We start from the raw sequence: 12,181 nt of genomic DNA on the forward strand, positions 1-12,181 counted from the left end.
TTGAGTTGTCTAAGAGATGTGATGTAACATAGTTTCTGTGAACTGATGTTACTTTCTTGTTTTTCAAATAAAGGATCAAAAATAAGATTACAGTTAAAATATTTCTATATTCAGATGGTTTAGAGACCAGGCTGTAGAATCAGACAGCCCTGAAATTGTATCACACAAGGCTGTATTACCCTGTACAAATAACTTAGCCTTACTAAGCCTGTATTTCCTCATCTGCAAAACAGGGATGATAATATACCTGTTGATAAATATGTTTTCATTAAAAAACGTTGGCGCAGTTCCTGGCACTTACAGTAAGAACTCAGCTAACTTAATTTTTATTTTTGGTAAACGTAGTATGTAGTGTATAGATCTCATATGTGCAGACAAATCAAGAACCTTCCATACATGCTCAGTAATGTCTGTATACCTGATTTGCCTGAGAGGTAGTATTTAGTAGTACTTCACACTTTTGATACTTGAGAAACTAGAAATATTTTTGACATCAGGTTTTCTGCTATTAACATTTACACCTGCTTAAAATGAACAATTAAATTGAAATTGGTTTTCTTACACTTTTGTCCCTAAAACAGCATAAAAAAATAATGTGAGATTTTGAGTAAGCTGTACTTGGCATTAACCTCATTATTTTACAGTCATACCCCCTGGATAGTTCGCTAGGTGGATATTTCATTAGGTCTAAATTTTGTTTGTGTTAGCTGCTATTATATGAAAATAATGTCTGTATTATTTTGCTAAAATGGGTGTAAATCTTATACATAAATTTTTTGTTTATCAGGAAGTTAAATGAAGTTCGAAAGAGATTGAATGAGCTAAGAGAATTAGTTCATTATTATGAACAAACGTCAGACATGATGACAGATGCTGTGAATGAAAACAGGAAAGATGAAGAAACTGAAGAGTCAGAATATGATTCTGAGCATGAAAATTCCGAGCCTGTTACTAACATTCGGTAAGAACTTTTTTGGGGATGTTTTTCCAGCATATTCATTCTGTCTTGATACTTCTAATGTGGGAACAAAAATACTTCATTATAGTATTTATTATTTGCCTTTTATTTAAGCTTTCTACTATTTTGGTCAGTGTAATCATCTCTGCCCTGTGAAGAAAGATGAATAGGGAAGTATGGAGTACAATAGTTCAGTAAATTTGCCCTTTGTTAGACTGAATTCGAGTAAATCATGAGATGTATCTAACTTAGCATTTTGCTGTCTTTTTATTTTTAGGTGTAATTTTCATTTTTTCAGATGTTTTTCTACTTAAATAGCACATATGCAGAAGTTAATGAAAAGCTGGAGTCGATTATTCAATTTGAATTTAAATGGAATAGCCAACAATGTGCTTGGTTTGGTGTTATTTTATTAGCAGTTCTCAACTTGGATTTCTTTCTCTCTTTTTTTGTGCCTTAAATGACTTCAGGCTGTTTTCTTTCTTCTAGAAATCCACAAGTAGCTTCCACTTGGAATGAAGTAAATAGTCATAGTAATGCACAGTGTGTTTCTAATAATAGAGATGGGCGAACAGTTAATTCTAATTGTGAAATTAACAACAGATCTGCTGCCAACATAAGGGCTCTAAACGTGCCTCCTTCTTTAGGTATGACTGACTGTATTTACATATAATTTTGCTGTGTTATTCTTACAAAGTGGGTTTTCGTTCATGTGTGCTCTTTCTTTTAAAAGTTACTGATTTTAATTATACATGTTTTCAGCAGATTGTCGATATAATAGAGAAGGGGAACAGGAGATTCATGTTGCACAAGGTGAAGATGAGGAGGAGGAGGAGGAAGAAGCAGAAGAGGAGGGAGTCAGTGGAGCTTCATTATCTAGTCACAGGAGCAGTCTGGTTGATGAGCATCCAGAAGATGCTGAATTTGAACAGAAGATCAACCGACTTATGGCTGCAAAACAGAAACTTAGACAGTTACAAGATCTTGTTGCTATGGTACAGGTAAATATTGCTTGGTCTTTTAAAAACCTATTTGTCAAATAGTACAGTCTTAAGTAAAATTTGTGTATGATAATTACTTTGGCTTAATTATACTAATACACATTTATGTATCATATGTGAGGTTTAAATTTTTAGCACTTTACATGCTGTATGTCAGAGGTCAGCAACCTTTTTAAATTAAGAGTGAGTTGGTTAGATAGTTGCGGCTTTGTGGCGATATAGTATCTGTCACAATTTCACAATGCAAAAGCAGCCATACATAATAAATGAGAATGATTATTTGCCAATATAGCTTTATTTTATTATAAACAATATAGCTGTTTTTCTTTACAAAAACAGAAGAGGTTTTGTTGTTTTTGTTGTTTTGCTGACAACTCTGGCCTTATATTATGTACAACTTGCAGCATCTCAATGAGGTAGACATTAAATAGGTTAAAGAGATCTTAATTGCCGAAGTTTATATGACTGTCCAATCCAGAATTCAGACTTCCTGATACCAGAGCCTGCGATCTTAACCTACTGTATATAAAAGAAAAACCATATGTTATCTTATTCAGTAAGGTTAAAGTTAGAGCTATTAATCATAAATTTTAAAAACCAGTTTATACATATTTTGCATTATAGTTACACAATTAACTATAATTTAATAAATGTACAATTGTATATTTATACAAATGTAAAAATATACAATTATAGTTACATAACTATTAACACAAAATATGCCTACACTTATAATTGTATAAATATGTAATTAACTATAATTGTATTACCGTGTAACTATTAACACATTTATAAAGGTGTTGTGTATATATATATATATATAAATCATATAAAATGGTTTTTGTGAGTGAAAAACTCAAGTTTTATTAACAGTTTCTTTTGAAATGCTATGTACTTTGAATTACTCAAGTAAAAGGTGAGCGTGCTCTCTCGGTTCAAAAAAAGTACGTATTTGTATTTATTTATTTTTTGGGGACAAGGTCTTGCTCTGTCACCCAGGTTGGAGTGCAGTGGCATGATTTTGGCTCACTGCAAGCTCCATCTCCCGGGTTCAAGCGATTCTTCTGCCTCAGCCTCCCGAGTAGCTGGAATTACAGATGTGTACCACCACACCTGGCTAATGTTTGTGTTTTTAGTACAGATGGGGTTTCACCATATTGGCCAGGCTGGTCTTGAACTCCTGGCCTCAGGCAGTTCACCCACCTTGGCTTCCCAAAGTGCTCAGATTGCAGGCAAAAAAAGTACATATTACTAATAAACTCCGTCTTTACCTCCATTAATAATCCTATTCTTCTTCACTGAAGTTGCTAGGCCTTTTCTGTGCAGTTAGGTACATCACTATGCACCTATTTTTAAAAAAATACATGACGTTTTGTGGTATGTTTCTTTGTTTTTACAAACTGTATATATAATACACTAAGTATTATTTTATAGCTTCCTTTTTTCCCCACTCCACATTGTCTCAGAGAACTTTCATGTCAGTATAGTTCTATATAATTATAAGTAATTAAGAAACACAAATATGATAATTATAAAATATAAATAATACTGCATATATATACACAGTACATATAGTTATTTTTAGCTGCAGTATAGTTTTCAGTATATCGATGGACTTTAATTTAGTTAATGTATAATAGCATCCAGTTACTATATACTTGTTTTCAATTTTTCGCTATTTAGAAACAATGCACCAAAGAATATACTTGCACAAGCTTCTGTGCATTTGTGTTTTTTAAAAAGGATTTGGAGAAGTGGAACTACTATGTCAGTTGGTGTACATTTTAAAGGACACAACTTAATTGGTCTCTAGAACAATTAGTTTTCTAGAGAGCAATTTTCTATATGTATTTCCGTATGTATTTATATTTCTATATGTACAGAATTTTTGATATGTATTCATATTTTTCTATATGTATTTTTTATATTTTAAGCAGTGGTATGTGAGAGTTCGTTTCTCCACACCCTTGATTGTGTTTTATTTTATTGATATACTGTAGCTTGTTTAACCATTACTGGAATTGGCCTTTTCCAAATTTCCCAATTATAAGAAGAGTTATTGAGGTGAGATAAACATGTATGCAAATACAAACGTGTGTAAACATATATTGAACACGTGTACACATGTATACAAACGTGCTTTCTTTACTGCTTTAATCTTTTTATGTAAATTTTACAGACTAGTGGTATTTACTAAGGTATGAATTGGATAATGTCTTTAGGTATCAAGATTGTTTTAATGTAATGATGCTCTTTCAGGATGATGATGCAGCTCAAGGAGTTATCTCTGCCAATGCATCAAATTTGGATGATTTCTACCCAGCAGAAGAAGACACCAAGCAAAATTCAAATAACACTAGAGGAAATGCCAATAAAACACAGAAAGATACTGGAGTAAATGAAAAGGCAAGGTATGTTAAGCTTTTGGCCTTCATTTAATATAATAAAAATTTAGTACCTGTTTTGGAGAAGGTGCTCAGCTAGGTACTGTGTTATGTTGTGCCTAATGCTTCATCACATTTTATTGGAGTCCATAAATATAATGTCAATTTAATTGTAGAGAGAAATTTTATGAGGCTAAACTACAGCAGCAACAGAGAGAGCTAAAACAATTGCAGGAGGAAAGAAAGAAACTGATTGACATTCAGGAGAAAATTCAAGCATTGCAAACGGCATGCCCTGACTTACAGGTAATTATGAAATTTATTTCTAATTGTCTGAAAAAAGATGTTTAAAACCTGATGTCAACTGAAAGTACTCTTTTTTGTTTTTGTTTTTCTTTTTTTTTTTTTTTTTTTGAGGCAGAGTCTCCCTCTGTCGCCCAGGCTGAAGTGCAGTGGCGTGATCTCGGCTCACTGCAAGCTCTGCCTCTTAGGTTCACGCCATTCTTCTGCCTCAGCCTCCTGAGTAGCTGGGACTTCAGGCACCCGCCACCATGCCTGGCTGATTTTTTGTATTTTTGGTAGAGACAGGGTTTCACAGTGTTAGCCAGGATGGTTTCGATCTCCTGACCTCGTGATTCGCCCGTCTCAGCCTCCCAAAGTGCTGGGATTACAGGCGCGAGAAACTACTCTTTTTTTTCTAGTATTAAGGTGACAGAATTATATCTAGTAATTTTGTGATTAATGAAGTGGATGAACTAATGAAGAGTTGGGGTTATACGTTTACACTGTAAAAGACAGCACATAGGAATTGACTCATTATTTTCATTCTTACTGGGCTGGCTGGCCACAGATTCAGAACATGTGTACTCATAACTGTTTATTATGTTAAAATATTCTGATTTGACTTTTGCAGTTATGGACCAGCATTTCCATCTTTTACTGGCCTGAAATAATATAATAAAATCTTTAAGCCACCATAAGATATCTAAGGAAAATAACTGTATGTGGTTTAAAGAGTAAGTTGTATATACTTTTGCTTATTAACTAGGATCCTATACATGGGTCTTGAGATTGAACAGAAAATAAGATATCTTTGGTGATATCAAATAATCAGTTAATAATATGGGAAGGGGATAATAATTCCTTCTGATATTTTCCCAGAGTTTATTGGCTAGCTTTATCTTCAGTTAGGTTGTGTTTTCAAAGAAAGGAAAACAGGGCAACTGTGTTCATTTTCTAAACCCTTGCCTTTCCTACTGTATCTAATCCTTTTTCTCTCCTTATCTCCAATCTAAATAATGTCTAGAGAAATATGTTGCAAAGGTGGGTTAAGTATACAAAATTTTCCATTATGTTTTATCCCTGTTGTTTCTGAGGGCTTGTGTTTGTTAACCTCAGCTTGTGTTTTCATCTTTGTTTTCTTATTTCAAGTTATCTTCGGATGATGATGGAAATCAGGGTCTGATAGCAGATTAAATATGGCACTAGAGCCTTAGTGCCATATTTAAAGTAACTGCTTTTATGAAATTAATATAATTGCTTTAATTCCTCATAACGTTTTTTGTGAATTCCTTTTTAGCTGTCAGCTGCTAGTGTGGGTAACTGTCCCACCAAAAAATATATGCCAGCTGTTACTTCAACCCCAACTGTTAATCAGCATGAGACCAGTACAAGCAAATCTGTTTTTGAGCCTGAAGATTCTTCAATAGTAGATAATGAGGTATTGTAAATTGTACTCTCTTGTTCCTGAGTTAGTCTTTTGTTTTCCTTTTTTTTTTTCTTCAATAAGGCACATCTCAAGAAAGGAAACTGAATATCCTTGAAACATGTTTGTAAATAGTAGTCTGCTTTGTGCCTTTTTTAGTAGACACAAAAATGTAATAGATTATAATAATATAAGAAAGACAACATTTTAATTTTTAAACTTTAATTGAAAAGTTTTAAATAATTTTCTCTAAAAAGTAATTATCTTTTAAAAATATCCATGTTCTTTGTTAGTAAATATTTGGCAGAAATATATAGGGGGGTAGTTGCAGCAAATAGTAATCATTTCAGTTAGAAAGACCTATCCTTTGACATTTTATTTATATGTAGTTTGTAGAAAATATAATTTTTCCTAAATAATTTCTGAAGTATATTTGAGTTCTACTTGTTTCTATTAATAGGCCATGTGCGGTGACTCACACCTATAATCCCAGCACTTTGGGAGGCTGAGGTGGGCAGATCATGAGGTCAGGTATTCAAGACCAGCCTGGTCAACGTGGTGAAACCCTATCTCTACTAAAAAATACAAAAAAATTAGCTAGGCGTAGTGGTGGGCGCCTGTAATCCCAGCTACTCAGGAGGCTGAGGCAGGATAATCACTTGAACCTGGGAGGCAGAGGTTGCAGTGAGCCGAGATCACACCACTGCACTCCAGCCCAGACGACAGAGTGAGACTCTGTCTCAAAAAAAAAAAAAAAAATTGGCTAATTTTTTTGTAATCATAACTATATTATTATTTTAACCTTCATGGACATGTTAGTGTGAAAAGGAGAGAATGAGAATAGAAACGTTTGTTGATACTGACAATACTAGTAGTGTTTTACTCTTTTAGGCTACAGCAAATCCAAATATTTACTTAACTCTGGTTTCTTAAAAAAAATAGTTGTGGTCAGAAATGAGAAGACATGAAATGTTGAGGGAAGAGCTGCGACAGAGAAGAAAGCAGCTTGAAGCTCTGATGGCTGAACATCAGAGGAGGCAAGGTCTAGCTGAAACTGCATCTCCAGTGGCTGTGTCATTGAGAAGTGATGGATCTGAGAACCTATGTACTCCTCAGCAAAGTAGAACAGAAAAGTAAGAGAGCTGCATAAATCACTTTTCTAAAAATGTCACTTGCCGAAGATTGACCTGTAGGCTAGGCAGCCACATTTCTCCTCTACACCACAGCACAAATCTGCTATTTCAGTGAGGCTACTATTTAACTACCACCTTTGTGACCCAGTTTAACTGAATCCAGCCACTTTCTGTTCTGACTTCTCGTAGCATCAGCTTTCTCTTTTGTCTTAAATTACTATGGCACTTGATCAAATGGTGATACAGATTTTCTTATGTGTATAAGCCTTATTAGTTAAGTTTATAAAAAGAAAATGCTTGATATTTTGTAGTGCTTTTCTGTCAGGCCAGAAATAGGCCCTTTTTTGCTTAAATTGAGTATCTGCTGTTTGTAAGGTTCTTAAGGATCTTAAAGCATTTTATTATAATAATTTAGTTTTTAGGATTTCTGTTTAAGATGTCCATATTTAGAATATTTCTAAAAGAGTTGGTCATCTATAAGATCAGTGAATTATTTAGCTATATAGTAATAACCATATCTAAAATTTTGAAATATAGATTTGTTTATGACCTTCCCTTTTGATATCCTCAGATGGCATTTCTGGAATTTCTGGAATTTTGCACCAAGCCCTACTCTCTTCTCAGATGAACTTCTATTCTTGGAGTCCCAATATGCATTTTACTGATCAGACTATATCTACAATATTTTATTCTGTTCTGGGTACTACACGTCTGTTCTTCTACAGAGTTCTTCAGATAGTTTTGATGAGCATCTGGTTTCAGAATCATTGGTCTGGATTTTTGCTGTCCAGTATGGCAGCCACTAGATATAGGTGGTTATTTAAATTTCAATCAAATGAAATTAAAAATTTATTTTCTCAGTCATATTAGCTGCATTTTAAGTGCTTAGTAGCCATGTGTACCTAGTGTCTACTGTATTGGATAGCACAGATACAGATGATTGCCGTAATTATAGAAAGTTCTGCTGAACTGCACTGATCTTGAAAACTCCCTCAAGGAAATGTTAAGGGTAGTTTAGCTTTGGGAAGTAGTCCCAGGGGATATGATGATTATTTAAATGTATTTGAAGAATTGTTTTGAGGAAGGCAAACTAAACATATTCTATATATAACAGCAATAGGGAGAGTGCCACCCATAGCATAGTTATTGTGATTAAATGAAATTTTATATACAGACGTGTATATGTATGTTTGAAACAATGTCTGGCACATAGTAGGTGGCAGAGTATTTAGCTTATCTCCAGAATGACATCTGTTTTATGTCTCTTAATCACTAGAACGATGGCAACTTGGGGAGGGTCTACCCAGTGTGCACTAGATGAAGAAGGAGATGAAGACGGTTACCTTTCTGAAGGAATTGTTCGGACAGATGAAGAGGAGGAAGAAGAGCAAGATGCCAGTTCCAATGATAACTTTTCTGTGTATCCTTCTAACAGTGTGAATCATAACTCCTACAATGGAAAGGAAACTAAAAATAGGTTAGTTTCAGTATTTTAATTTTGTGCTTAATTTAAGAGGCTCAGGTCTTTTTGACTGACAGCAAGCACTTCTGCAGTTCTCCAAGCCAACTGAATGTCCTACAACTCAATTCAATTTTTACACTAACTACTCAGAGTTAGTGCAGACCCCTCAAGTTAAGGGGCTCAGTTCGGTAAGACTGCCCTCACCTCAGACTTCAATTTCAAGTGCTTGGTCCCCACGTTACCCACACTTCTGTGCAACATGGCTAGAAATTTGGGAGTTCTTACAATCCCCTTCAGGTTTATTTGCTAGAAAACTCACGAAATACAGGAGAACACTTACTTATGTTTCCTCATTTCTTATAAAGGATTCTGAACTGCCAAATGGAAGAGGTGTGTTAGGACAGTGTATGGGTTGGGGAGGTGTGCAGAGCTTCCATGGTTTCCTCTGTGTGTCCCACCCTCCCCAGCACTTTGATGTGTTCAGTGACCCAGAAGCTGCCTGAATTCTGTTTACGGTTTTTTAGGAGATTTCATTGCTTAAGCACAATTGATAAAATTGTTGACTGTTGGTGATTGGTCCCATTAGCAAAAATTCAGATCTGGTTGAAAGGGGCTTGTTATGGATAACAAAAGACATTATCACTTGGGAGATTCCAAGGGTTTTAGGAACTCTGTGCTAGGAACCAGGCACAAAGAACAGATAGATATTTTATTATACCACAAGAATGTTGTTCCAGTAGATCCAAGTAAACTGGATCAGTCTTCACTCCTGCTGTTGAGAATTAAGCAAAAATAACAAATTGTAGATAGTGAAAAGAGTCTGCCAACAAAGATGTTATTACATGGTTACTAATAATTATAACTGAAAATTTCTTCATGAATAACAGATGGTGAAGTAGATATAGTAGTTCCACTTGATGAAATACTATGTGGTTGAACTTAAAGCATGAAGAATGGAATAGTACTTGTGACATAATAAATATTTTTATTTTGCAGAATACTTAATTATATGGACACTTCTGTGTAAAAACATACATGAAAAAGACTGGAGACTAATGAAAACTAATAATTGTACAAAGCTAAAGATCTGGACTTCTCCCCCCTCTATATTTTTTAATACTTTGTATGTTCTTTTAATTTAAAACAGAATATTGGCCCATAGGCCTGAGTATCAGAGTTTATTGCTGTATTTTAAAAACCAAATTATTATGTATGATGACTTAATGCTTTCAATCTTGTGTTAGGTGGAAGAACAATTGCCCTTTTTCGGCAGATGAAAATTATCGTCCTTTAGCCAAGACAAGGCAACAGAATATCAGCATGCAACGGCAAGAAAACCTTCGTTGGGTGTCAGAGCTCTCTTACGTAGAAGAGAAAGAACAATGGCAAGAACAAATCAATCAGCTAAAGAAACAGCTTGATTTTAGTGTCAGTATTTGTCAGACTTTGATGCAAGACCAGCAGGTAAAATTTGCTATGAAAGTATATTTTTCTTGTATTTTTATAACTTCTGAAGCAATACAAATTTTTCTCAAGTCATCAGTAACTATTAACAAACATTTTCTTTCAATAGACTCTATCTTGTCTGCTACAAACTCTTCTCACGGGTCCTTACAGTGTTATGCCCAGCAATGTTGCATCTCCTCAAGTACACTTCATAATGCACCAGTTGAACCAGTGCTATACTCAGCTAACATGGCAACAGAATAATGTTCAGAGGTAATCTGTTTCTTAGAAGTATTGAGACTGTATAAGAGCTAACATTGAGCAGAGGTTTTACAGTTAGCTTCTGGGAGAAAAGAGCAAGACCAAATTGCATATTTGGACATTCTCTTTCCCTTGAGAATTTTATAAGTGGTGATTTACCTAATGTTACCTTTTAATACCATGGATTTCTGTTTTTATAAATTTATGTTATTGAATTTTACTTATATTTTGGCAGATTTTATGGTGTGTAAATTGTACCACAGTGAAGCTATAAACAAACAAAAAAGTGATTTTCTTACAGTTTTACCGACTGTCGGACAGAAGTACTAAGTTCATTTCTTGTTCCAGAGGGAGAGTTATTGAATTAAGCCTTATAGAGCAAGCACGTATTTGTTACAGTATCAGAGCAGTTTGTCTGCATGCTTTTGAATCATTTTTTTACATGTATTCTTCCTGAATGTACTTTATATATATGGTAATATAACTGATTCTTAGATTACTGACTTAAATCTTTGTAGGTTGAAACAAATGCTAAATGAACTTATGCGCCAGCAAAATCAGCATCCAGAAAAACCTGGAGACAAGGAAAGAGGCAGTAGTGCATCGCACCCTCCTTCTCCCAGTTTATTTTGTCCTTTCAGCTTTCCAACACAGCCTGTAAATCTCTTCAATATACCTGGATTTACTAACTTTTCATCATTTGCACCAGGTAGGTGACTTAACCTAAAGAGAAAATAAATAAAAGCAAAGTGTTTGGAACAATGTAATTTGTCTATTGCCTAGATGTTTTAACATTTTCTTTTGGAATGGGGTAGGAAATGTTTGCAAAGAAAGTTACAAACTTTTTTTTTTTTTTTTTTTGAGGTGGAGTTTTACTCTTCATGTCCAGGCTGGAGTGCAGTGACATGATCTTGGCTCATGGCAGCCTCCACCTCCCAGGTTCAAGGGATTCTCCTGCCTCAGCTTCCTAAGTAGCTGGGATTACAGGCATGTGCCACCATGCCCAGCTAATTTTGTATTTTTAGTAGAGATGGGGTTTCTCCATGTTGGTCAGGCTGGTCTCCAACTCCCGAGCTCAGGTGATCCACCTGCCTTGGCCTCCCATGGTGCTGGGATTACAGGCATGAGCCACCGTGCCCAGCCTACGTTGTTCATTTTAAACCAAACTTTAATAATACGGTTGCTAATGAAATTAAGTAAACTACTTAGGAATGATTGCTTCAACTATTTATTAAGAGGAAAGAGAACCTGTTCAATGGCTGCTGTATACTAGGCACTGTGTAAAACTCTGGGAGAGTAAAGATGAATAAGACAGTGCTTTCCTAAAGGAGTACCATGTCTTGTTAGGGGGATACTAATAGACTAAAGGAGAGCACATTTAGCTTAAGCTTTTCTTTGGATGGTTTTTTCTGCACTCATTATGTACCAGACACTATGTAAGTTACTGGGATCTAAAGATGAGTGACACTGATCCTTTAAGGAATTCAGGGTCTAGTGAGGATGCTGTTAATGAATGCTTATAGTACAGTGCCACGGGTGCCATAACAGTAGTGCAAATGCTGGGAAGTGTCAGCAAATCAGTTCCCCCGCCAAAAAAAAAAAAAAAAAGAGTTGATATTTAAGCTAAAGAATGAATAGAATTTATTTCCAGAGAGATTAGAAATGAAAGGGCTTTCTAATAGAACCACTTAGAGTTATAAAGCAATGAAATACTACATCACTCAGGGAATTTAGAGGTATTTAAGTGTGGCTAGTATTTAGGGGAAGAGTAATTGATGTGGTTGAAGAGTGGCAGAGAGATTTTATGATGTGCAAACAAGCTTAGGTTTTA

At 35.0% G+C, this 12,181-nt stretch overlaps 1 protein-coding gene across 50 annotated transcripts in view; it reads left to right on the forward strand.

Annotated features, from left to right (window-relative positions):
* The window catches only part of PCM1 (pericentriolar material 1), a 103,596-nt gene that overhangs the window by 33,124 nt on the left and 58,291 nt on the right, over positions 1-12,181 (forward strand). For 28 of the 50 annotated variants that reach the window (XM_063607104.1, XM_063607109.1, XM_063607117.1 and 25 more), the window contains 11 exons: positions 788-961; positions 1,448-1,605; positions 1,724-1,959; positions 4,219-4,370; positions 4,520-4,649; positions 5,923-6,063; positions 6,991-7,181; positions 8,458-8,658; positions 9,888-10,107; positions 10,217-10,362; positions 10,869-11,059. In XM_063607104.1, coding sequence (XP_063463174.1) covers positions 788-961; positions 1,448-1,605; positions 1,724-1,959; positions 4,219-4,370; positions 4,520-4,649; positions 5,923-6,063; positions 6,991-7,181; positions 8,458-8,658; positions 9,888-10,107; positions 10,217-10,362; positions 10,869-11,059 — 1,940 coding nt within the window. Of the gene's footprint in view, positions 1-787; positions 962-1,447; positions 1,606-1,720; positions 1,960-4,218; positions 4,371-4,519; positions 4,650-5,922; positions 6,064-6,990; positions 7,182-8,457; positions 8,659-9,887; positions 10,108-10,216; positions 10,363-10,868; positions 11,060-12,181 lie in introns of all 50 variants that reach the window. The other 22 variants (XM_063607102.1, XM_063607106.1, XM_063607108.1 and 19 more) reach the window with 1 other exon arrangement.

The sequence above is a fragment of the Pan paniscus genome, chromosome 7, assembly GCF_029289425.2.
Source record: "Pan paniscus chromosome 7, NHGRI_mPanPan1-v2.0_pri, whole genome shotgun sequence".
NCBI lineage: Eukaryota > Metazoa > Chordata > Mammalia > Primates > Hominidae > Pan > Pan paniscus.